Below are 27,711 nucleotides of genomic sequence, written 5' to 3'. Positions count from 1 at the left end.
ATTTATCTTCAAAAGCAGGGGCCCATAAGAGGGTTTTGCTGATTCAGTTAAAAATACAACCAGCTATATTCTGTACATACCTTCTGCTGACATTATATTAATGATCAAATTGTGTCTTGCTGTTTCAAAGGTACGCCTGTTATATGCAGTGATCTAGAGTGAAAAAGATTACAAAACAATGCAAAAATGAAAATTATATAAATGAAACATCAGTGAAAGTTAAACTGATAACTTAGAAAAACATATCAGTTTTTAAGTACTTTGCCGCCTTATTTTGAAACCTATGAACATTCATTCACTAATATAAAACTTGAAAGGTAAGGTAAATTTATTTAATGCAGTACTACCTTCAAATCAGGATATTGGAATTTTCTTGACCAGTCTAGAGCCAAATAAAATTAATGAATATGTGAAAATAATATATTTTGGTCTTGATAGAAGTGTTCTGCCATACATGTGTATTCGTTCTCTTCTGTTATCTTTAAGAACCACCACAAGGACAGATTGATTTCTCCATTTCCCCATGCAGCCTCCAATCCCCACCTCCATGAATACTAGGAGATCTAAATTCATCGACAGCTCCCAGGAAATAAACTACAGAGAGAGGTTTTTTGAAGAAAAAAGTGTAATGATGCCAGGAATTCTCATCTTTGGAACTGCTATTTAGTTTTAGCTCTGGCCCCAGTGAAGTTTCACTCCATGAATGAATTCAAAATAATGTTCCAACACAAGCAGTTTTGTTAAAAAATGCTGGAACCTGTAAATGTATGGGAAGTGAAAACTAGAAGGCAGATGCAACATAAACCTTCATGAATAAAATATGCAAGGATACTAATCTAAAAGTTAAAATATCTAGGATACCTGAAATGCACGCAAGTGGTTACTTCTCAGTGGTGACTGTACTCCAAGGCTGTACTATGATTAAGTGATCATTCATAACAAATACAGAACAAGGCTGGATTATCAGTATAATTATGTATTATCTTCTCTACCTTTTTATCCCTGAGAGGTGATAAATCTTTCATGAAATACACTGAAAAAACCTAATTTTCTTTCTAATTTTAGACTTCACTCATTTCAAGAGCAAAGGAGAGCCAGAGGAGTGACAATAGTGACAGAACTATGTTGTTTCTCAGCAAACAGAGCCACAAACCACTGACTATTAAAAAAATAAAAGTAGCAGATGTTGCCCTTCTTTTAAAGTATTTGAATGAAAAGGAAAAGTGCTGTGGAGTATCTACTGCAGGTTTAAGTGGAAAGGGAAAAGCTTACCCAACACAATCAGATCTCATTTAACATTATAATTTTATAATTTCATTATAAAATTAACAGAAAATAAATTTGAGATTTCTCTAGTCCTAATTCTGCTAATTTTTCAAAGGGTTTCTTCAACAGCAGTTGAACCACTAGTACCCAGAAAATCAAACTCTCTGTCATACAAGCTCTGTACAGGAGCAGTACCCACCGTGAGCCTGCACCCCAGCAGTGGGAGCTGCCAGCACAGCCCACCCACCACAGGAAGGCATGGCAGAGATTGCCTCTGTTCTGAATATTCATTCAGACACAAACTGTCTTTGCACAGCTTTCAAAGGAGCTTGAGCTCAAGAATGTCACCTGCTCTACTGCAGTGCTATGCATAATGCTAGGCTCTCCTAATCATGAGGTGTCCTCCAGTTAAGTGAGCTCCCCATGATATCCCCTCAGGAATTATAACATGATGGAAGTTATATTCAGGCCAGGAATATGCAATCACTCCTCTCAGAGAGCACTAGGAAGAGGATCAAATGCCATCTGCCCTCCTCACACACCACAAAATTAATTCAAAAGCCACATCTTAGACTGGAACTGCAAGGAATTAATTTGTATGCTAGGCAAGATTTACTTCAAATATGGCTTGGGGTCATGCTAATGGAGGTCTAGATATAGATCCTAGAATCTAAAAGCACATGCCATTTAAAAACTGGCAATTTCAAATAACGGTTTCCTCTAAATAAAACTTAGCAAAGCCTGCAAGTGATCAATTCTCAGATGGTATTAGTCCTGCTGAAATCAAAACAGAATCATGAGAACAAAATTAAACATGGGTGAAACTATCTGCAGTACAACTTACCATTCAGAGCTATCAGTCTTTAGGAAGAAAAACTACATCAAATGCAATTTAAAAAAAAAATATTTATCAAGAGTTTGAGGCAAATATACGGCTGGAGCAAGTTACTGTGAAGATTTCTTAACATTGGGAACCACACAGTGCCTGCTGTCTATGAAATACGTGGTAGAAAATAATGTCCCTTTTCCCTTTTTAATTGCTGCTCAATGAATAATTAGTGCTTTAAAATATTTGAATAGCTAACTCTCAAAACCACAGTTTTGTGATTTTTACACTCATATGAATTAAATTCATAAAAGTGCTAACTAAAATAAAACCTATCAATAAACATGAATAATGAACAGGGGGATATTTGAAGAAAAATAATTGAAAAAAATCCCAAAGCAATCAAACCAAAAACCCCAACCAAACAAACAAAACCAAACAAGAAAAAAAACCCCCACAACTGCTTATTGAGTGAACACTTTCATCTAGTGGGGGAAAGCCTGACCCATATTTAGGCTGAATGGTACAAAGTTAGGTTTACGTTATTCTTCAAGTACAGTTGCTTACAAAGTTTTTTTTGCTCTGCATTTTGAATAAAACTTTAATATGAAATAGTAATTAACTATTCAAAAACAAGGGGAACTTGTTGACAGTTCTGAACCTTACACTCTAAACCAAAATACGTATTTTTGAACTTTTGAAAGCAAATACCTCAATGATGGTTGGCTTGCCCACATTTTCTACAGTTGGTGAGCCATACAGCACCCCATCACTGTACGGTGTCCTTTGTATATAGCGCAGCCATCCAGGTCTGTCAGGGTAACCCATTAAATTCGTATTAAATGTTATAGGATCATTACTTATTTCACCTAGATAAGAGAAATTATATTAGAATATTAACAAGAAAATGTTAAATTCTTTGATTTTAATTTTTCAACTAGGAAGTCATATTCTGTTTTCACTTGTTTTCCTTTTTAACATTTTTTAACAAGAATTAAAATTCTTTGATTTTAATTTTTCAACTAGGAAGTCATATTCTGTTTTCACTTGTTTTCTAAATCTTTCTAAGAAGAAAAATTAAAATTTGCTAACCTTTACCATATCAGAAATAAATGAACTATTACTTAGCACTTCTAGGTATTAAGAAATTCATATCTGGAAAGTGTAACCAACTGCAGACATAATGTGCAGGTACTTCCTAGAGTTTTGGTTAACTGAATGCTTATGTTCAGTAACTAGTGGGTCTGGCTTTTAGAGCTCAGTTCCACCTCAAATTGAAGCATCTAACCTCCTTACAGACAAAAGCACAAAGGTTTCAGTCCTTTAATTCCCCCTCCCAACTTACTTTTATTGATGGATCCAGGTACTCAATGTACTGTAAAGAGTACTCTGTAATCAATAATGCCTGAAAGCTTCTGTTAGCATTAGGATATGCATACAGGTCTTTGGCACCCACAGCCTGGCAATCATTTTAATTAGAGAACAAATTAATTCAAAAAAGGATCAGACATTCCTGTGAAGTGGAGCCACTGATGGCTACCAAATACAGTGGTCCAGCTGTAAAAGCCCCTCAAGTCGAACCAGCACATTGATTCTTGTGGTTCTTATTGATACTCTTATAAATGTCTGGATTTTACTTCAGCTTATTTTAGCTTTTGTAAATGACATCAGGCCTGAACACTACCAAATCTCACCACCAAGGCAGTGTCCAGCTGAGGCACAGAACTCAAGTCAGATCCATTCTGAGCCTGCATGGACACCTCTGCCCTGCACTCCAACTTGGCTTTGAGAGGGCAACTGCATTATAGGACAGGTGATGAAAGGAGATACCAGCCAGGCTGGCCCAGACAGCAGAAACTGAGCACAGTGAAGAATGAACAGTTCTCATCTCCTCCAGAGAGGGACAAAGAGACTGAGATGAGTTGCCCAAGGGTCTAGTCTTCAGGTATAGATTTCCACATCTGGTTGAGTAAAATTAACCAGGACCAGACCAACTTCCCTCCCAATTCTCTCAGGACGTCCCAGTAATCTAATCTATCGCAGTCAGAATCACAGAATCCACAATTACAGAATATTCTGAGTTGGAAGGGACCCACAAGGATCACAGAGCCCAACACTTAAGTGAATGGCACGTAGACAGCTTGAACTCATAACCTGGAATTACTAGCACCCTGGTCCGAACAAATTCCCAGCACCACAAATGATTTGGGGAAAATTCTGAAAAGGGACCTGTAACACATTCTGGTTTGCCCTTCCTTTGTCAAAGTAGGCCATGGCAATGATCCAGCTCAGTAGACAAATGTAAGAGTACCATCACAACACCTGGCCTCACAGTGAATTTCTGACATAATCACAATTGTCTGTGGGAACAGCAGTTTAAAAGGATCTGAAACCACATTCCTATTGCCTTGGAATCACATGAATGTCAAGAGGCTGCAGCTGTAAGACAATCCATTGTTAGAAAAATTTCCAAGCTCCTACCACCTATGTGCCAAAACTGAGAGAAAACTGGAACAGAGGCAAACTTCACTCTGCCAGTCACCATGGCATAAATGAAGACTCAGGTATCCAAGTCAGGAAAAACACCCATTTTACAAAGAGATGAAATTTTAAAAACATTTGGGTTTACTCAGAATTTAACCAATGCTAACAGAAGCTTGTTTTTTCTTTAAAGTGACTCTTAGTAACAGCACTCCCAAATCAATTCAAAAGCTTATTAATGAAACAGGATTTGATTATGTGTGCATTGTACACAAATTTTTCCTATTTTCCTGTTATCGGAAATTAGTAATATTTTTATAAGCCGGATACATTTATTCCTTTTCACTGTTGATAAGCATGTGTGGCTGAATGCTCTCTCTCTTCCCACCCCTACCAGATTGCTTACACATATTCTAACCTGTGGTGACCAGTCTTTTAGCTTTAGTGTATGGCAAAACCATCCTTAGGAAATCAGCTCCTTCTCTAAACCAATCTGCTTATTAACATTAAACTGTTCCTAAATATAGGAAGAAGGCTGAAGCCAAAGGACTATTTTTAAAAATGAAAGAAAACAGTTCAGTCTCATATTTGATTAATCTTCTATTTTGTCTTACATTTACTATATGCTTTTAAATTGCTCCTTCATATAGCCTGATACATACTATGTCTCAAACAGTGACAAGATAAATAGCATTTTTAACAATTAACACATTTCCACAATTTCATTTTAATGCAAAAGTGATGAAACACTTAATATCAGATATATATAATGGATTACTACACCTTCCCAAATTTAGTAGATGTTTTCACAATACACATTTATATGCATTTTTTCACAAATAACCACAAACTGGAATATTTTAAAAGTATAGGACAACACATTTTATTTCATTTGAAGATATTTCAATAGAAACTAAAAACTTATATGTTGAACCACAAGGTATGCTAAATAGACTTCAATTTTTTATAACAATATTTTTTCTGTATCTGCATATAATATGGAAGATCTTAGCATCTCATACCAGGCTTTGGGTAAGGAGGAAATTCCCCCTTAAAGTACTCTCTCTCCAAAACATGAACAAACAGAACTCCAGCAGAAGGGTATACATTCCGATCAGAGTGCACCTTAGACAGAATTGTGTACACTGAAAAGCAGAAGGAGAGAGAAGAGACAGAAAAAAGGCAAAAATGAGACATGCTCAAGGTAACTTCATGCAGTTCAACAGCAATGCGGGCATCTGGGAGAAGGAAAGCAACAAATATTAGGCACCTGTTAATAAGATTTTTTAAAAGGTTATGTAGATTTAAGAACAGAACACAGAGCAAACCCTCTCTGCCCAACAGGATCCTTTCCAAGACTGCAATAAACAAAACTGCCTATGTCAAGATTTCAACATTTGTATAAGCTCTTTATATTTATTGTAATTTAAAAAAAATAGGAAGGCTACTGTAGTTTTATAGTTGGTTTATTTTTAATATTATGTTAATAAAAGTCCATTAAATTAATTACACAATCATGTTTTCCTGATATTTTACACAGAGAAAGCAACAGAGGAATACAGAGGAACCTTACCAATCGACGGTTCTCATTTCTCACTGAACAGAAATGGCAGATTTTTCAGTTCTTGAGCAGAAAAGGACACACTTCACTTCAGCTGATTTCTATGAGTTCTTACAGCTAGACTTTCTCAGACCACCAGGGTAAAATACAACTCAAACTTTGGTTAGAGAGCTCTTTACTGAAGAGTTTGGCTTGTATTGAAGGATAAAACAAAAGGACAAGGGTATTTATAGGCCAGTCAGGTGAAACTGATTCCAGACCAAAAAAAGTGAAGACATGTTTTACAGGACTGAATTTTTTACAAGAAAATTCAGAACAATCAGCATGTGTAAAAGCAATAACGTGGTTTTTATTTAGTAAGAAATTTGCTGACAAGGGCATAGCTTTCTTAGGTATAACACATTTGATGCAGAACTACATACACATTTTAATGAATGAGAAGAATGAAGAAATCATTACAATAAATTAGATGAATAAGAAGCCACTTTATCAACAAGTTTCAAAATATAAGTATAAACAGAGAATACTGATTTAATAGGTGTTTCTCAAGGTGTCATAATAAGATTGATTGTAGCTTGTGTTACTAATTTTATTACTACTGAACTTTAATTTAATGCCCTGAAAGAATTGATCATTGCTAATAGATTTTGTCAGTGAGATGAAGATTACAAAAGCAGTAGATAAAGATGGTAAGACACAGACAACCATACACATCTATCAGCCTTGCTTGCCAAACTGGAAGAAACTTCATGAGGAATCACATCTCCAAAAGCAAATTATAGGCCACACAGCACAGAGGTGCTGTCACTGGGAAGACAGACTCCAAAAGACACTTCTGGTAGGAATAAATTTGTAGGTCCCAGAGGTGCTAACTTCAACCTTGGATCAATAAGAGGACACATTTGAAATGTGGATAAAGCTCATGTAATTCTTCAATACTGGTATAATTTTTTTAATCCTGGTATAATTTCTTCAGCCTGATAATTATACCAACTTTTTTACTTGAGATCTGCTTAAAAAGGCACTATTAATTATGCATTAATCACAGGAATTCCAGCCCTCGCACCACGTACTCTGAGTGGAATCTCTCTCACCTAATTTTAGATGCCTACAGAAACAACATCTACCACTAAGTTAGTCAGGCTCCTTTTATAGTCAGTGGAGAAGAAACAGATGCTTCTAGGGGTTGATTTATTTGATTTCTCCTGTACAGTGAGATGAATCATGTCCTAGATTCCAGGCTACACTGACTAGATCTCCACGGACTGCAGAGGCATCCGAGAGGAGATGCAGACATCTATAATGCAGACCTCCACATTTAATTACATAGTCCCCACTCTTCAAGCTTAATGAATATATAACTCTGGATATACTACTTATCACATTGCACAGCATTTGCTTTTCTGAAAACCATTTTTAGCACAATACTGAACAGAGTACCTTTCTAATAATTTATCTTAGTGACAAAATTTAAATGATCCTGAAATTTGAATTGATACAATTGTGTGGTCAATAAAACAGTTACAGTCATTTTCATTATGTAGACTTACACACAGGAAGATCGTTACTTAAAATTAATAAATTATTATCCAAAGAAGTTAACTAATTTCCTTTAAAATATTTTCAAGAAAAAATAACATTATATTGAAAAAGTAACATTAATAGAAGAGCTGACAAAAATATGGTAGCTGGATGAAGGTGGATCAAATACCTAGAAAAGATAATTTTTCCATTTCTGATGCTTTTCCTCTATGATGAAAATCCATTTCAAGCAAGAAGAACAGTGAAAAAGAAATGTGCATTTTTTCTCAGTAAGCAATTCTTTCAAGAAGAAACAAGCATAATACAATCAGCAGTTACTGAAAAAAAACCCAAACACTAAATGTCTGTCCTTTCCTAGCAATGAGACACTCCCTGCTGCTGAAATAAGTATACCAGTAAGGATTTGATGCAAATATAAAACACAGATCTCGGTGGAAGTCTAGAAACATCTCTCAGAAGGAAAAATCCCAGAAACCTGTTCTATCTTGTAATGACAAACACATCATATTGACACAAGTACAGTGATTAAAAACTCAGAAGTTCTCACCCTTTTTGTCAGAGATGTCCTCCTTGTTTTAACCCCCAAGAAGTTTCTTCAAAACCAGAAGGAGAATTGAGTCTTCAATCTACTACAGTATCACTAACTTTTCAATAATCAAACAAGTGAAATGCTACTTTCTTCACAAGCTTTTAAAACCATGATTATTTTCATGAGACTGAGACTGGACATGAATGTGTAATCATCATCTTGGGTGATCTAGGAACAAAACTGAATATACTTAACGAATAGATACTAATCTAATACAGCAGACTGCCAGCTGTGAATTGTCTGGGCAAATTCCCTGGGGTAGATAAAAGTCTCAGGGACTGTGAAAAGCTTCTGTAAAACTAATAATGGGAAATTTAAAATCTTCATTACTTAGGATCACATCAGATCCCTGCTAGAATCAGCTACCGTTACAACACTGCTTTCCTCTTTCTTGTTTCCAGATTGCTTGGAGGACTTTCTGTAGATCCCAAGATCTCCTTATGGGTCTTGAATACAGGCACAGCCAGGAATTCAGACAGGATTTTATCAGCCTGCAGCCCAGGGCCTGTTACCAGAAACAGAAAACCCCCATCTCCAGAAATTTCAGAAGCTTCACCGTGTTGGTTGCAGCCTGTAGTTGATGATCCTCAGGAAAGAATTCAGTTGGAAGTTTTTTGGTTCTTTTCCCCTAGAAATTTCAATTGGTTCTCTCCCCACTGATATTTAGCAGATGAAGAACAATCCCAGCAACAACTTGATCTGGAGGCCAATCCAGATTGCCTGACTAGATGAGCAATCAGTGCAAAGCTTCTTCTAGCCAGTGTGTGCACTACCTACAGTATTTGATGTGTACTTGCATAAAGGGCAGTAAAATAGTCTTTTGACATTCATGTGTGAGAAGACTTTTTAAAATTGTTACAGAGAAGTTATTGGATTAAGCAAACTGCAGAGGTATCTTGAAGCAACCAGCCATGATAAGAAAATGTGCAGTATTAGGTATAAACACAGCCATTATTTCAAGCAAAGCTACAGGAACAGGAAAAGTCAGGGAAGACTAACAAGAACACGCAGGTCTGTGAATATTTGAAGACTCAAGAAATGTAAAGTTTTCCAAATTACTTACCTTAAAATAGCACCCTACTCCTAAAACAAGGACATGACTGGAAAAGCAAGAGTAATATTGAAAGCAGGTTTGCTTGAACCAACAGGGTATTTAAATTTACAACCTAAACTCACCATTCTTCTGAACAGCCTTTATTCTGCTGATAACATAACTGTGGGCTCGCTTAGTCGTCCAGTTAACAGTTCCATTATTGCCATCAGCAGAGCTTAGCAAAATAGCTTTTCACAATAAAACAAATGCAAAAAAAAAAAATTAGTCAGATCAACAGACTGCCACAAACAACCTGATCAGATGGGATCAGACACCTTCTACATCATGTTTTGGTTTTAGTCAAAATTTAGGGACCACAGATGAAAAAATAGAGGTGTTTGGTTTGAGTACATAAATATATAATAATCTTTCTGACAATTATCTTTTTGACACCCATTTTTCTAAATAAGCTAAGTTTACACTAAATACTTAAACCTCTGCAGACACTTCTGCTGACATAATTGTACTGATAACAAAGATGAAGAAGAGCATTCTTTAATAAATGTATTTGCACAGATAAAACTTCACATACAAGCAAAAATATATAAAGTAGCTTTCACTGGAGTGGCATATTTTGTTCAAAGTAGGAAAATTAAAGTAAGCAAGCTTTTCTTTTATAATGATGCTTATATAAAGACACATGGGGCTGATTGCCTTGCAGGAATAACCAATAATCAATTTTGAAAAAAGAACCTATTAAAAATGGCTGCCTACATCCCACACAACCAGAACAAAGCATGAAATCATCTGGATACATGCAGCTGAAGGTGGGAGTTTTAAATGCAGTGAGGAGCAAATGATTACTGGAGACAGAAAGGAGCTGTGGAGCTGACAGAAAGATTCCATCTCACCAGTAGCAGAGGTGCCTGAGAAAGCTCCCTTCTCACTTCCCACTTTTTGTTCTGCTCTTCTGAGATGAATAATAGGTATAACAGCTGTACAGTTACATGCCAGCTGAAAGTGCAGAGGGAAGGAACTGCAGTCAGATGCTAGGAAAGTGGCCATAATGAGTAGGTATTTTTGTTTTGAAATAGTTTGGGAGTAAGAACTCATGTCAAACCCTGGATCAAAGATGGTATTGGACTAGCATCTTAATATCCTTGTAAAAACAGCAATACCAGAAACATCAAGGAGCAGTATTTGTGTACAGATACACCAGTTTGCAGAAAGAAATGAACACTTATTGGAAAACATGCACAGTACATGAAAGAAGCCTAGACATCTGTGAAAACTTCTGTAACACCAGGCCGCTATTAAATTAGTGATAAGACATTCTTCAAACAGAATTCAGGAGGCCAAACAGATCTGCTTAAGCAGTAATAAAGAAAACACCACACTCAATCTATGGATATAAGACAGATATCTATTATTGATAATTTACACAAAACATCTAAAACGGAATTAAAGATGAAGTGTAACTAAAAGTTGCATTTTTAATGCACTTTTAATTTTATTTATTTATGAAATTTAATAATTTGTTTAATGCAATCATTACTATACCAACACAATAACATTTCTAACAACTTTTGCCCTGCTGAACTGATCTGCATATATTGCAAGTCTTAATATAATAACATCCATGGGACTATAAAATTTAGTACTGCATAGGACTTTGCGTAAATTTTAGTAATTCTTGAAAAACCCAAGAAATTCCTGAAAAGATCAAATAAAGTTGTTCCATTATTCCAACAGGATGAGCTGGGCAACCAGAGGCTTGTCATCTACCAACCAGCACCGGTACCCAACAAAACAATTAACACAAGATTAGATAACTGAATTATTACATGGAGAATAGTATTAGAGCTGTCAAAATTATTATACTTATCACAGTCCTTATTTAATCCTTATTAAGGATTTAATGCATCTTTCTTGACACTTTTGGTGAGCCCACAAGGTTTTCCTGATAAAGACAGCAATAATGACATTACCCTTAGCTATACAGCTTGTCACTTAACACTTCAGTTGAAAAAGTAGACACTAAATCATTTTAGCATATTTAAATGCAACTAAAAAAAAAAAGGAAAAAAAAAAAGAGACAAGTTCCACAATGTGTTTTTCAATATAAATGGTCAGTAAGTGTCTTCCATTTGGGTTCCAAGTTGTGCTAGGTTTGGCTGTGTGGACTGAAGAAGTTACCTGTCTACCTCTCCATGCTGCACTTCACAGGGCAATTGGAAAAGCAACCAGTATGCCTGTTTTCACATCCTAGTGTTTATAGTGTGATGTTTTCATACATATCACCACTGATTTGATTTCAAATGACAGATTGAAAAGCAAGAGAACAGGGCTGCTAAAAAGTTAATCCATTATATGAGCTTTCTAGTGGGTCTCACAAAGTTTTGGCATTAGCCTTATGTAACTGGGGTGGAGGGAAGAGAGGCAGGATAGAGACGGAGATGGGGAGGGAGACAAAGAATGACTTGTATGTATCAAATATACTCCGAGAATTTGCAGGTAAAAACAAAGGCTAGGAGACTGACAAATCATAGAGATGACAGAACAGTCTGCATTGTCTATGAAAAGGTAATCAGTGATGTGCAGTTCAAAAGAATAAAATGTAACTGCACAGCAGGAACAAAGGCAGCAGCATGCCAAACACACTGTGAGCACACAATTCAGGGATGCTCAGCTTGGGTAACAACCTAGAGATGTAAGTCAGGTTGAACAGAGCTTTCACCAGAACCTGGCTAGAACAGTTGACATGTAAACAGCAACATCAAGGAGGAACAGGCAGACTTTATTTTTGTACTTGACATAGATATGATCACTGTTCAAATGCTCTGTCTAGCAGAGCCTTCAAGAAGCAACTGACAACACGAGGAAGGCACTGGGAAGATCTGAATGTGATTAAAAGATGACAAGAGACCTTATACTACAGAATGCAGGGATTCAAACTATGCATTTTATCAAAGAGACAGTTTAGAATTAATTTAATCAGCCTTGTACCCACGATAAAAAGAATGTTAATAGTGTCAGGCTCTTCAGTCTGTTACACATGTTGCCACAGTTGCTGGAGAAGCCATCAGTGCCTTCAACAGCAGGAGCAATTCATAGCTCTGTGCCTGGGACTTGAGCATGCCCAGGTGAAGCACATCACAGTTTTTTCATCTTTCTCCAATTATGTTTCCTTTAAATTATTCTTTAATTATAATTGTATTGGTTATAAATAAAAATCACATTTATAGTAATTCATACTCTTTTTTTCCCTTTTTAAATTATATTTGCATAATATTTAACAACTGACTATTTAACAGAGTGGATACCCACAACAATTTCTGACCACGCAGCAATCAGAAAAGGACACAAGTATCATGGACCAAATCCACCTTCCCCATTCCTTTACTGCACTCTGACCTTCAAACAGTACCCTGCACCTCTACCTATCCTCTTATTCCTTCTTTGAAGTAGGATCTCAAGCCCATCTCTCCTACTATTAAAGCAGCACACAGCTCAAGCCATCAAACCTGGCCATTTCCCCTCCCTCCAACACTTCCACCTTCCCCTGGGACCTGACATAAACACACACTTGTTACTTTGATGCTGCAGATCAGGGTCTCTGGCCACGCTTACACTGCTCCTTGCTCTCTTAGGGCACAACCCTGCTTCAAGAAGCTACCCTTGCACTCCTCTGCATATCCCATCTGGCTCAGTCCTCCTTCCTCTGAATTCTGAGCTGGAGTGCAGAATCATACACAGCACATTTTTCTGAAGGACTGCTGAGAACCACACAGCAGAACAGTTAGAAATTGACACCATAAGTTAAAGTGAAACATGTGTGAAGAAAACCACCTGCAAGGTGCATAGCCCACAGCTGGAATCAGAGTTTGTAGCCAGACACTCACTGAGGATCCACTGGTGTCTGCACTGGATACTTGCCCAGTTGGTCACATCATCCATTAAAGGAGGCAGAAGTTGCAGCACCCACCTACTCTCTCTTCTCTTCCAACTTCCACACACTGTCCTCTTGCCTACTAGCTAATAAATATGTGGCAGAAATTTACTATTAATTAGAAGGGATTCTCTCAGTGGAAATACACATTGAAACTGGATATGTTCTAACCCTCTTCAACAACAGCTACTATGTAAGAAACAGGAATTAATTTGTATTAGTTCTCCATCGCAGATTGCTCAGGTTCCTCTACATTCAAACTGTTCAAAAGTCCAAATCAATCCCAGAAATGTTGCTCAGCTCTATTCTTATTAATCTTTGTTCAGTAGGCAATGGTTTTCCATCTGTTCCTGTGCTATCCACTGATTTCTGCAACATCTGAACATTTCTCCTAAATCATTCAAGTAAAGTAACGTTTATCAGTCTCGCTGTTAAACTTCAGCATTTGCATTCATGGGAATGCTACAAATTAACTACTGGGAGAACAAAACCCTCATGATTTATTAACAGTAGCATTTACCCACCACCATTCTCCCTCCTACGGCAGGCCTGACAAGAGAACCACATTAGGTTAGCATTTCCATGAAGGTGAGGAAAACATGGTTCCAGCCTGAGTGTAACCAAGGGGGTATGACCAGGCCACCCTGGTGGCCTGCTGTTCCAGGATGTCTCCTACATTTCTATCATCTTTTGATATGAACTATCAGGGTATCCCTGTAATTGCATTCCAAATTTTGGAGGTGGCAATTGTTCTAAAAGACTAAGGAATTCAGAAAAGTCATTGATTTCAATATGCTAAGATTTTGCTCAGTAGGTTGTTCTTTCTAACTTCTCATTTTCATAGCTTGGACTGTCACTAAAATAACCTACATTTAAAAGACATTTTGGCTGTTTGTGTTGCAATTGTAACAACATTTAGACACAGATTCAAATTACTATGGAAGTAATCAAAACTAGCAACTCTCTTCTTTCATCTAGAAGTCTGCCAAGGAAGAAACTCTACACTCATAGTGACTGCTGTAAATTTATCACTTTCTATTCAAGAAGAATTCAAAAGCTCTGCAGATACTGAAAAAAACCAGATACTCTTGCCTAGGTTTTAAATAATTTTTTCTTTGATTAGAAATAATCTTTCTTCTAAAGAAAGGGTTCTACTTCAGTGACTGCAATTCCTGAAGTACTTTAATGAACTTCCAACCAAATCTAAAAGCATTAAGGAGCAAAAATAACCCTCTCTACACATTGAACAGTTACATCTTCTGCCATAAAGCTGACTTCTTATTGTCTGGCTTTAGGACCTCTAAGATGACTCCATGTACTGCCTATCAATAATGTGTTTCTGTAATGAAAAGCATATTAATGGAACAGCTACTTTTCCCCCTTCTGTAATTACTTATTCAAGTAAGTACCTATTGACAGTAGATTGTATTGACCTGGCTCAGATTAGGAGTACAGGCAGCATCTTCATAGGCAGGCAGACATCCAGAGGCTCTCTGAAGGAAACCTGCTTCTCTGCCCTTATGATCACACCCACAACAGGAACAAGGGCACGTGTGCTGTGGTGTTAGCTTGAAATCACCAGACCATCTGTGAAATGTTCTGCCTCCTTGCACAGGGCGCGGCTCAGCAGAGGAGTGCTGCCAACACCACTTCTGCTGTCAACAGCAGGACAAGTGCAGGGATCTGGTTCAGCCTCCTGGATCCCTGCCCCAGCCAGTGACTTCCCAGCTGTTTTAAATGGGCATGTCTGCAGCCCTGCTCAAAAGGGGCATTCCCAGCACATTCTTCATCACCTAGCACACACCAGTGGAAACAATCCCATACCACTCCTGGGCAGTACACACACTTCAGTGAACTATTTCTGTGGGTCGACTAGTTTTGAGCCAGGTGATCCAATCCACACTATCACTGTACTAGTTATTTGTCACCAGGGAAAGCAGCAAATAATCCCTAGCTGTGCAAGGGCTGGAGAATGCTTTCTGGCAGCAGTGCAGCCTTATGACAAATTAATGTGACCACATAACCACAGCTTGCAAAGTGAGAACTAATGAGCTCCTTCCTCATTTTGACCCCTTTACAGGGAAAGGAGAATGCAACCCCATTGCTCTACAACTCCCTATTCCTGGGATGAAAAAGGGGTTCCAGGGACAACATGGGCACTGACAACTAATTTTAAGTTCAGAAACACCAGGCAAAATCACTGGCCACAGTCACTCAAACAAAGTTTTGATAACTGCTTCTCTGCAGATATACAATATGGGTGCAACTCATTGCTCTGCCAAACTAATATGACAGACAGCTCTACCAGAGTAATTGAGCAAACTTCTAGGAAGTCTGTTACTATAAAGCTAGAGTCAAAGAACACCTAACTATTTTCTAGTAGAAATGCTTAATCCTATATATCACTTCTCACAATGAAGTCCCGTGTTTTCCTAGCAGTGGAGTATCATCAGCTTGCATTTGGGAGTCCACACCTTCAGTTTGAGTACTATACCAGACTCCTAGGAGCATCTAAAATCAGTCTTACAACCTTTAAATTCTTCATTCTCCTGACATTCCCAGATGATGGAATAATGTTTTGCCTCAAGGAGGACAGGGAGAAGTGAAAGGCAGACAACCCTTCTGGCTTCTGACAGCAATTCTCTTCCTCCAGAAAGCCTTTTTTATACATTTTTAAGAAAAGCAAAAATCGTAAGTCAACTTTCTTCTGTATATCAAGTGCTACAACACAAATGGGAAAAACTAATCCATATTAGTTGAGGAGAACTAAAAGAAATCTATTCACAAGTCCTGTACTACTTCTCACATGCCATTGTTTCTGTCAGATGTCTCTTGCCTTGTTAAGTAATGCTGCAGTCCTGTAGAGTTTACTTAAGATCAGGATTCAAAAGAATGGATTTTCATGCTGGGCAATGCATCTTGGAGCCAGCAGACAAGGTTGGAACTTCTTTACTTAGGGAGAATGGAGGAGAGCTCAGGTGAGCTCCTAGGACAGCTTCATTCAGACCAGGAACATACTACAAATCTCCACATTGTCAAATAATAAACTTTATATAGATATCTCTTAAAAGAATGTAACTGAACTAAAGTTCATGCCCCCTTTTTTATATCAGTTTCAAACCATGTATTCTTCTGTTTTAACTAAAGAAATCTCTCTGAACCAACCTTAGAAAGGTCTAAGTGGAAAAGTTGTAATGAAAAAACTTTAAGACCTCTTCCCTTACCACATAGCCTGGAAAGGACTTGTGGATTAAGCTCACAACTCAGTTTCTAAAAGGTTATTTTGTAGACCTTTATAAAATACATTATTTCAGTTAATACTGAAAGCTTATTCTCAATTGTCCTAGTTCTTCCTTGGTTGCTATCCCACAAGCAGTCATGAAGTGGAAGGCAGAAGAGGTAGGAAAAATTTCCACGTGAGGGAAAAGCAGCGTCTTGCATCTTACAAATGAAGTTTTATCCTCACGTTGAACAACTTCACACTGAAGTTCTTACCACATCTTTAACATATCCAGTGCCTCATGTCAATTCTGCTGCTAATAACCTATGACAAGTATGGTCGTAAGTAAAAGAAGTATTAGGAAGGTACCTAGACATTGTTCAAGAGGATACAGAGCAGACTGCTTGCAGATAACTCACCACTGACCTCTCAGAAATCAAAAAAACCCAAATAGATTTCCTGCTGTTAACTTGTGGTGTAACAAGTCTCACAAAGGCAGTCCTGTGGCTGGGCTGTGATTAAGTGTTAGCTGTTTGATGTATTTCACTGTGAAGAACCTTGTAGGTGAAAAACCTGCCTACTGCATGAAAGCTATTATTTAGCTTTTAGGGACCAGGATTAAGACTTTTTCTGAATTCCTAATTCTGGCTCGGTTGGACTAAGTGGTCAAGATGGGAAATAACGGAGAAGAAGGGTAACACAAAAGACACCCCCGTACACACAGCAGCCAGGCACCAGGTCGAGGGAGCGGAGGAGCGCAGCGGGCCCGGCCCAGCCCCCGGGAGCGGAGGCTCCCGCGCCATCCAGCGGCTCTGAGCCAGGCCCGGCTGCCGCGGCACGCCGGCAGTCCCGCTCCGGCCTCACCCACCGCCCCCGGGCTCCCTCAGCCCGGGCCCCGCCGCGCCGGGAGGGGCTGCGGCGGTCCTGGGGCGGGGGCGCGCAGGCCGCCATCCCCGCGCCGCCTGGGCAGCGTCCTCCGGGAGCCGCCGGAGCCGCGGCATGGGGGGATGCTGGGACAGCCCGGCCCCCGCCCTGACAGGGGGCACGGAGCGGCGGCAGTGGGGCGCGCAGCGAGCCGCAGCCGGAGGGCGAGGCGGGGGGCGGTTCCGCCGGGAGGGGACGCGAAGCCCGAGCAGCGGCAGCTCCGCGGCGCAGGCCGGCCGCTGCCGGCGGGGCCCGCCACCGCTCGCCGCGGGGAGACGCGCCGTGACCGACCTGTCAGCAGGAGCGTGGTGAGGGCGCTGTGCGGCCACGGCCCCGCCGCGCAGCACCGCATCGCTCCCCGCTCCTCCGCCTGCTGCTGCCGACACCACCGCCGCCGCATCCTCTACGCCGCCAAGTACCGCTAGTACCGCTACTCCCGCCGCCGCTGCCGCCGCCTCGCCCCGCGGCGGCCGCAGCATCCTCCCCTTCCCGCCCCGCTCCTCCCCGCCCCGCCCCGGCGGCCGTCTCCAGGCGGCGCGGTCGGGAAGTGCCGGGAATGCCGGGAGGAGCCTGTGGCCGCCATGGCGGGGAGGGCACGGCGAGCGGGGCTGCTCGGTGCGGGCTCCGCAGGGAGCGGGCTCGGCGGGACAGGGTTCCCCTCAGGGCGGGCGCAGAGCGGCTGTGGCCCCGGCGGAGGCAGGGGCTGCCCCGAGCCGCCCCGCGGTGCAGATGTGGCGGGACGAAGCCGTGGTGCCCCGGGTGGAGGGGAAGGCATAGGCTGAGGTGCCGTGCCCAGCCCAGCCTTGTCCCGCGCTCTGCCTTGGAGCCCGGCAGGGGAGGGCGGCCTCCCACACCCCACAGGCTTGCCTGCTGCACACGAGGGTGCTGTGCTCTTGGAAAACATCGCAGCGAAACCTCCCAACAGCAGCTTTTTGAAAACACCCTACCCTATCATACTGGAGGGGGTCCACCAGAGGGTCATAAAGATGATTAGGTCTGGATGCATCTCTTATGAGAAGAGACTGCAGGAACTGGGCCTCTTCAGTCTGGAGAAGACTGAGGGGAATCTCATCAAAGCATATAAATATCGCAAAGGTGCGTGCCAAGAGGATGGTGCCAGGCTATTTCCACTGGTGCCCAGCCATAGGATGAGGAGCAATGACCATAAATTAAAACAAGAAGTTCTACCTCAACACAAGGAAGAACTTCACACTGAGGGCAGCAAAGCACTAGAACAGGCTGCACGAGGAGATTGTGGACTCTCCCTCTCTGGAGATGTTCAGAATCCACCTTGACACACTCCTGTATGATCTGCCCTGGGTGACTTTGCCTTGGCAGGGGGTTGGACTGGACAATCCCCCGAGGTCTCTTCCAATATTAACAATTCAGTGATTCTGTGACACCAGCAGTTGGGCACCTGGCAGGCTTGCCTAGTGCACACAGATATGGCATGCTCTTAGAGGAGGACATCATAGCAAAAACCCTTGCAACTGCAGCTTTCTGAACAACTTACCCTATTTTAAGTCTATATCCTCATTCCACACAAAGCTGGTTTGTTTTTTCCAGTGTTCAGCAGCTGTTCCTGCAGCTGGTGGAGTTGTGAGAGGACTGTCTGGAAGGGTTGGTCGGGGTCCCAGCTCCAGGCCAACTTGTGTGTGGAGGCTTGCATCTAATTTCTGTGACAGCATTCACTTTCACTGTTTGCATTATGCTTTCTGGACTCATTACTGATTTTTGACTGTCATTTAATGTCTGTGGCATAGCTCAAAAGCTATGGCAGTCTTTGCTGAGCTATGAAAGCAAATCTCCCTGTGGAGGATGGAAGAATATTGTCAAAAGTAGTTCTTGGCAATGATGATATATTTTGAGAGTAGGTCTACATATATGTCATGTATAACTGCTTAAGACACAGTGCTATGTAAATACTGCATTTTCTTCTGGGGAGCTACTCTCTCAGCTTTCTGAATGATTCATATAAGAGTAGTCCCTGTACTAGAACTACATACTCCACAACGAAAGGCCCATCTCAACAAATAGATCAGTTTTTACTTTTATTTTCTCACTGTAGTGGACTGTCATGTTTGCTATTTGAAAATTGCAGTAAGTCTTCCATTATCCATAAAAATAACCTTCCTTAATTTTACACAGAGAATTTTGATTTCTCATGAAATTTCATAAGCATTTCCAGTCTGGAAAGCCAAATGTATTTGCAAAAAAAGTAATAATAATGGCATGCTTTTGAGATTTGGAAGAAATAAATATAATCTGTCTTACTCAAATTGTATTGACCTTATTGAACTCTTTATAAGCCAGGGAAAAAAAGACAACTGTAGAAGCCTTTACCCTATCCATCTTTAGTCTTGTTACAGCTCTAAATTTCCATTAATCCATCTCATGAAGGGGAACTTTACATAGCAAGAGGCTTTTCAGTATAAATATTCTGCCTGACATTAAGATGCAAAATAGTCTGGTGTTTTAGTCAGCCATCTCATTATCCTAGATAAAGGACTTTTTTTCTTCTCATTCCACAGAGACTTTCAGAATATATTTAAATTTTAATTTGACTACAAAGATATTTAAGAGCAGAAATCACACTCCTTCCCTTACCTGTGCCTAGAAGTACTGTTCTGTTTCGTGACACTTTTTGATTTTGAGTAGGCCTATTTCCTCTCTGAAATTAATGTGATTTTTTTTTGCTCATTCCCTTATGTAAGTATAGAAATCCATACAGATGCAGCTGTTCCATAAGAATCTTGGATAGCCAGCTCATGCTATGATGGTAATATTTAGACTAACAAGTCTATATAATATACTGGTAGCTTTCCAACAATAATTTTTTTGCTAGTGAAGTGTCTGATTTTTGTAAATATCTGTACCATCATCAGCTTATTGATTACCATTTTCTTTCCAAGTATTGCATGTTGAAATGTTATACACTATAAAACAGTCAACATCATTTTAATGTAGTAGCAGCACTGTAATAGTGTTCAGTGCTTTGCCACCTTTGCATAGAGAGAAATGTCTGTTTATCTAAAACATGTTTGTGAGATGTCCTGCCTGAGAAGAAAAGGTTATGTGTCATGGACATGGAAAGAGGTGCCACAAAATCCTGCCTTGTCCCACTGCTTCCTTCCTGACAGCACTTGTGTGTGGGTGGGTATCTCTGTCTTTTTTTTAAGTGTATTTTGAGGCTGACATTCCAAAGCACACATCACTGACCCAGCCCTGCAAGACACCCCTGACTCACCTGGGAAACTTCAGCTAATGCAGTGCACTTAGGAATCCTACCCTTACATTCCTAAAATGAAGTGATATGAACGCAGCTTGTTTAAATCAGCCACCAGTGAATTGATATTGATCCCTCTGTAAGTATTTCTTTCTCCTGTAATTTAACAGACTACCTATATTGAAACTAATTGAAAGGGAACAGTGATGAGACATTTTTACAGAAATTGCTCTGTATTCCATATTTACTGCATTTACTTTGGCAAGGAGAAGAGCTGGCTTCTAGCACTACAGTAGTTTTTAGCTAAAGCTTTTTAATTCCAGAGTATATGTGCCTCATTTTTCAGGGATGCAAAAGTAACAATTACTGTTTTCCCATGCATTTTGCAGGACTTCAAAGGTTTATTATAGTTTTTAGCAAAAGCTCTTTAATTCCAGAGTAAATTTTTCAGGGATGCAAAAGTAACAATTACTGTTTTCCCATGCATTTTGCAGGACTTCAAAGGTTTATTTTCTTGTTCACACACATTAGGAGGCTGATTTCATGCAGAAGGAATACAGCCTAATCCATTTGCCTCTTTCTTTTAGAGCACAGGTTTTTCCAGCTCGATCTTTATAGGTACTGACTGTTTGCAAGTGTTTGGTGTTTCTGGAGATCAGCCCACCTAAACAAAAGGAGAAAAGGCAGTCTTTTTTTTCCTTCCTTTTTTTTTAATTGTTGTGAGAAAAATACTTTTATATTGTTTGTATTTTTGTGTTGAAAAATGTTGTTGTATAGCTTTCAGTAAGGTTAGCAACTAGTATACCAAGTTATTATGTAAGACATAAACAGAACAACTACAATTCTTGTTCCAGTTTGCAAGTTCTGAGGAGTTTATAATACCACCTTTCATTACATTCCAAGGATTCCTATTTCCATTTGTACTTCTGTCTTTCTAATGTTTACTGGAAGCCTTTTGGCATGTTAATGTCATAATTTGTGACTACAGTACAGTATTTGTTTTCATGCAGTACAGTATTTGTTTTCATTTAACTAAATGTTTTATGTGCAGCACTGCCACAGGATACTATATTCAACAAAAAATTCTTTAAAAATTAGGGGGTTAAGAATTTTTGTATTATGTCAACTGCATCCAACAGATGTTTATTGAAAGCACATTATTCAAAACTTCCACAGTTGAACAGACATTGATTTATAAGCTGTGTTTTTAGCTGATTTAGCCCATATGTTTTATCTTTTACTAGAATTTTAAAGTGTTAAGAGAAGATCAAAAGATCAAATTATACACTGTAGTAGTTATCTCTAGAATCTGGCATATATCTTGGAAAATACCATGTGTTTGGAAAAAGAAGGTTATATATATCCAAATATAGGAGGAATAAACAGGAATGAATTTTAAAAAATAAGAACTTGGAAGAAACAAGAAGCACACTGGAAGTTAAAACAGCCCACAAGTAACTTCAGTTTGCTGAAGCAGCACTTGTGTAGCCAGCAGCCCTATGTGACAGAAACTTTGGCCTTATTTTAGAGGTTATAGTTTCACAAGTAGTTCTTCTGGCTTTTAAGACATGCTATACTGCCTCTAAAATGCTAGTTCTTGTCAACAGTATATCAAGCTTTACACATACATATAAAGATACGTACAAATAGCCCGTATTTGCCCCCCTCTCCCTCTTCAGGGCACTGCCAGGTAGCAATGAGTAAAATAATATTGAGGTATGCTTTACTTTTATGAAAAGCTTCCATTTCAAACATACTTGCTGCTGGGTGCACACTGATAGCTCATACTATGGATAAAAAAAAAAGTACTGGCTGGTTTTCGTCACAATTTTTCCTGTGGTCAAAGATTTTAGGGAGCAAATTGGTTTAAAGCATTAATATTGCTATCTGGGATTTAAACTGCTATTCTAGAAAAATACAAAAATAGCTAGACAGTGGTAAGTTTGATTTTTCTTTTCTTGCTCTGTATTGGGAAAAGCTGCATCCTGTAAAATGGCTCAGAGAATAAATACTGTACATATAATGCTTTATCATAGGGAGGAAAATAGTACCAGAAGCATCATCTGAATCTCTTTAAATATCTGTCTGTAGTACTCAGATTAGCAGACTTCTTAGTCCAGTTTAAGTAGAGCAAAATTAATATTTTCCTCCTCTTTTCTATGAGCTCTGCCATTCCTTAACAGCTAGGTTTGGCTTAATTTCTTGTAAATTCTCCATAGAGAAGTTAGTTTGATGACTAAATTAGTTAAAAATTCTATCATTGTGTCTTCATTGTTCAACAATTTTTACAAAAATTCCTTGTTTCAGGTTTTTTTGTAATCCTCAGCAAAATTAATCTCCCCCACCTGGGAAGGTGAATGTGAGTGTCTGTTCAAAGGCATTTGTGAAATACAATTATCAGAGTTAATGGCTGAAAAATGAGAGCTTCTAAATTCTGCCTACATGTGTCTTACCAAAGTTATGCACCTTTTGTGGATAATGTAACTAAGATCCTCTGTACTTCAGAGGTCCTCTGTGTGGAAACAGGAGAATATTTATAGTTTGAATTAACTTGGTTTTGTTTTCTTTTTAACAGAGCATAGGCTCTGGAGTGCAGCTGCATGATGATACAATCCCTGGATACACAGAAATAGCTCAAAAAGAATTATTAGAGAAAACAATGGGCTAGATGAGCACATTGACAAATGCAGAGTGAGTAAATCCTAATCTCTGGCAAAGATGTCCATCTCTTCTCCCTTGACCAAATAATTTGTGACAAAATTTACTGGAAAGGGCTGGCATTACCCTAGAACCAGTATTTGTAATGAAAGCAACATAGTGTCTGTGAAAAAACTAAACTGAAGGTTGCACATTCTTGTTAGGGGTTTCTTGTGCATCGTCATAGGTGGGACTGTGTATGTCTGTGAGCTTAAATCTTCTATTATCTTTGGTGCAGTAAATCAAACTGATGTTTGGGAGAAATAGTTCCCATGTCAAGATGGTATCTATGAATGATTTGGGGAATGGAACACACCTAGCAGGAGCTCTTGTAAATGCCAAACCTTGGATGTGAGTATCATGTTGGCCAGGTTACATAACACATAGATCCAGCTTCATTAGGGATTCTCAGCCCAAAGAAGTGGAAACATGGGCTAACACTGAACAAGGTGTAGTTCCTTCCATGGGAGTAGTCAACACCCAGAGCTTAAGGCAACATCTTTGAAAAAAACAAGTTAATCATACATCCTAGATGATGAATAAAGGAGGGTGTTGGATTTTTACCTAGAGTAAGCTCTTGCCAAGAGTGTGGGAGTTGCAGAAACACCTCAAAGGAGCAGAGCAAAAGTTTGTGACAGGTGTGTTATGTGCAGATTTAAGAAAACAGTTTGATGAAAAATAGGATATTTTCAGCCTGAAGGCATGAAATTTGAAAGTCATGTTAGGAGGAAGGGCCAAGGTTCACACAGAACAAAGAACAAGTTTTTTTCTCTGTTCCAGAACAAGCTTTGCTTGGAGGAAAAGTGAAATACTTGTATGTTTTCTTTTAAATAAGTATCATGTGCTCTCCAATGTGTTTATGTGAGGTATTACCTTATATGGAGAAATCCAGGCTGAAAGTGCCTCTTTGAGAGTAGCTGTTAAGAAAGACTAAAAAAATAAAGAGCATACCACAGAGTACAGTAATCAGATTTACATCCAGGAGAACGTGGAGGCTGGAAGGGTGGAATGCAGCTGTAGTTTCAGGATTGTTGAATGTGGTTCTGTCTAAACTGGGATCTGAAGGCGTGCCTTATCTAAACATATCAGAACTAGTCTTGAGTAGTGTGGAGTTCATACAATCTTAGCCTACTTTGTGTCTTGTATAGATGTGATTTTGTGAGATGTGTATTGACTGAGAGCAGCAAACAATATCACTTTTCCCCCAGATAATAAGTACCAAAAGAGACAGATGTTTTCAGTTTTCAAAAAATATAAACATATAAACACGGTTATGCTCAGGTGGCTGTTAACTGCCATGTCTTCACACATGGAGTGCTTACGTCTTTTGGCAAGTAAGATGTGTTTTGTTTAGGAGAAGCTAATCCTCTATCACTGTGTTTTGGCTTTCAAATCAGCTAGCTAGCAGCTGCCAGATGTCTCAGTTTATGAAATATTACAGATCCTGAGGGGGAAATGTAACAGAGAGTTACTGAATTGCAGTGTTTCATCTGGAGAGGTGGAGAACCAGCCAGCTAAAGGCAGGTGATCAGAGAAACTAGAAATTAATCTGGGAAGGAACAGCCCAGAGAGGGTCCTGCCCTTTGTGACTCTCATTAACTTCAGAAGGAATTGAGAATTTGGCATCCTGGAAAATTAGATAATTTTAAATTTGGGTGCCCAAAGAGTTAATGCATTAGTCTTTTTCTGAGCATTCACCTTTCAAGATTTTCACTTACCAGTCTTGGACAGGTTTTTAATTTTCTCTCGGTAAGGTTTCTCTATCTGATAATAGTAAATCATGTGAATATTAAAATATGCAAGGTAGATGAAGAGTGTAGTTATTGCAGTAGACTGTAAATAGTGCTTTTATCTCATGAATGAAGGGCAATACCACTGTGAACTGGGAATGCTGTTACATGTATCCCTGTAATCATGGGGAGCTGGAGAAGGAAAGGGTAATGTGGAAGTCAGAAGTCCTGTGAGCCTCACCTTTAGAAGGGTTTTGTGCAGGTCTGAAAATTTGGCAAAGCTTTCCCTAATGGCCAGATTTCTGGGTCTAGTCCCATCCATACATGCTGCTGGCATGTTTTGCTTCAGATCAGTAGGATTCAAATTTCTTCTTTTCAGCTTCTTCTGCAGTAGGAGAAGGAAGGTGATTTCTGACTCTTCTAGGTTTGCTCCTCTGTTTGTCATGTGGAAATAAACTACAGCTTTCTGGCAGCCCACTGTTTTTGCCTTCATGCAAAGTGTTTGGATTATGTGAACCTATATTATTATACACTGTTTTTCTGGATTTTTTTAATGCAAAAAGCTCTGCTCATCTGTTTGCAGTCTCTCATGCTCTCTGTGTCCACATGATGTAGTTTGGTTGCTGGGAGGAGTGAGTTGTATGCCCAGAATGATGGCAGCAGGGATTAATGCCCACGTTCTGGGGGTTCGCCCAAATTACTTGTTTGTAATTTTTATCCTTCCTACCATATATTCTCTTTCTGTATCTTCTTGTGAATACATGTTGTCACTCTGATTAGTTAGGCCTAAAGGAGGGAACTCAGTGAAGAAGAGTCTCAGGCACCTTGTATATGCCAAGACAAAAGTGTTTATTTACCTTACTGAAGGTGACAGCTCTGTTTATCTTTAAGAGAAAAGATTTTAACCAGCAAACTTGTAATAACCTTGGTAATGAAATAATGAACTGTACACAACCAGTGGAATATTCTGGAATTCAAGGAAAGCACATTGTGAATACATAATTTTATAAAGGTTAAACCACTCCAAATTATCTATCTGGAGAACAAATTTGAGTATTTTCCCTGAAAAAGTAACATTCCATTTTCAGCATGTGCCATCCCTTGAGTTGTAAAATTGTTGCCACCAGAGAAGCTAATGATACAAGTCCTTTCATTTAATTAGAGGTTTGTTCATTGGCTTTTATTTGAGGGAGAGAGAGGGAGGGTAGTTTGTATTTTTGGCAGGAAGGGAACGGCAGGGAGTTATTTTGCTTTTACAAGGAATAGATGTCCTATATTATATGAACTGAAGACGTGTGTTCTCAGCAAAGTGTCAGAACAAAGACAAAATCTCTGCATGAGAGAACTTACTGTGTAGGAGGATCTGTATGTAGCAGATCAGCTGCATTAAGGTAGAAATTACAGTATTAAATTCCCCGTGAAGTTGTAATGTGAGCCTGTCGCACAGGCAGTGTAGAAGGTTGTGTGCAAAAGTTCTTGTTTGACTCAGGCATACTCAAACCCAACTTTCCTTGGGGGAAAAAATGCCCAAAGGATGTATGTAGAATGATGATTTACATGGTAGTGATATATTCTGGAAGGAGACAATGGAAAGTGGTTGCAGGGGGTAGGATTTGACTTTGCATGAATGGAGTCAGTTTGGAAGTGCCAATACAATTGAACATAAGATTGAAAGAAGGAACAGGATAAGCACAACTGGAAATATTTGCTTGCTAGGGTGGAGGAAACTAATAAGGTAATTCATGGTTTGAAGAGGAGATGCTTTTGTGAAAGGTTTGTAGCAATTGTGGGAATACCAAGCAGGAAGTGGAAAAGGCAACAGAGGAGGTAGCAGTAGTTTAGGAACTTCAGAAGATAGGCAGTCAGAACTCAGGCAAAGGTTTCCCCCACAGGAAGTGAGAGAAAGAACTTGCTTGTTTTTCAAGGATATATTATAAAGGCGGAATCAAGGGCTTGACAATATACTCAGAGAGGTGGGAGAGAAGAATAACTACAAAATGGTAGATGTGTTGTTCTGACAAACAGGAGGATGCTGGAGCTGTGAAAGCACAGAAGAGAGGTTTTGAATGGGGCAGCTGCTGTGAGATTATAAACACAGTCAAGTATTAAGTATAGTTGAACAGATTTGAATATTCCCATTGAAATTTCCAGACTGAGGATCCTGATATTTATGTAGGTGTAACTGTAAATTATGGCTTTTAATTAGCATTTCTGTGCCTTTCCTGTTTATGCTTTTGCAACAGGTATAAACAGCCTTTGACAATCATGTAACAAAAGCTGCCTTGTAGGGAACAAACGCATATTTTTTTCATGTGTGCAGGAAGTATAGCAGATATGCTTAAGTGTGACTTAAGAGCTCACATGACCAAATTCCTGTTTGACTGATTCTGAGTGTTGGTAGTGCAACTGTCACAGTATAGCTGAGCTTTGTCTTACAGCTTTAAATATTGGAACAGGAACATTCATGGAACATAGCAGATTCTCTCTCCATAAGATCTCACTGATTCACAGACTCCTGTGATTGCTAAAGAAATAAAAACAAGCAAGTTATGTTTAGTTTTACATCAACTGTCTACTTTGAGTTCAACTAGCCATTATTCATGAGAATATTTGGTATTATACAGATACAGAACACAAGTCTTATGAGGAGCAGCTGAGGTTCCTGGG

At 39.3% G+C, this 27,711-nt stretch overlaps 1 protein-coding gene across 20 annotated transcripts in view; it reads right to left on the bottom strand.

The window, feature by feature from the left end:
* SGCE (sarcoglycan epsilon) overlaps positions 1–17,875 on the bottom strand; it is a 32,694-nt gene extending 14,819 nt beyond the window's left edge. For 17 of the 20 annotated variants that reach the window (XM_039709328.1, XM_039709345.1, XM_039709428.1 and 14 more), the window contains exons 1-5: positions 17,683–17,875; positions 9,442–9,546; positions 5,596–5,718; positions 2,804–2,961; positions 81–153 (exon numbers count right to left, since the gene is read on the bottom strand). In XM_039709328.1, the coding sequence (XP_039565262.1) occupies positions 81–153; positions 2,804–2,961; positions 5,596–5,718; positions 9,442–9,546; positions 17,683–17,791 (568 nt within the window). In that variant the 5' untranslated portion in view covers positions 17,792–17,875. The remainder of the gene's footprint in view (positions 1–80; positions 154–2,803; positions 2,962–5,595; positions 5,719–9,441; positions 9,547–17,682) is intronic. The other 3 variants (XM_039709452.1, XM_039709462.1, XM_039709471.1) reach the window with 2 other exon arrangements.
* Between the last annotated feature and the right edge of the window lie 9,836 nt (positions 17,876–27,711).

This window comes from Passer montanus, unplaced genomic scaffold (genome assembly GCF_014805655.1).
Source record: "Passer montanus isolate IOZ18808 unplaced genomic scaffold, ASM1480565v1 scaffold10, whole genome shotgun sequence".
Taxonomy (NCBI): Eukaryota; Metazoa; Chordata; class Aves; order Passeriformes; family Passeridae; genus Passer; species Passer montanus.
Note: the sequence above shows the minus strand (reverse complement) of the source record. Positions and strands in the feature narration are given on the sequence as shown.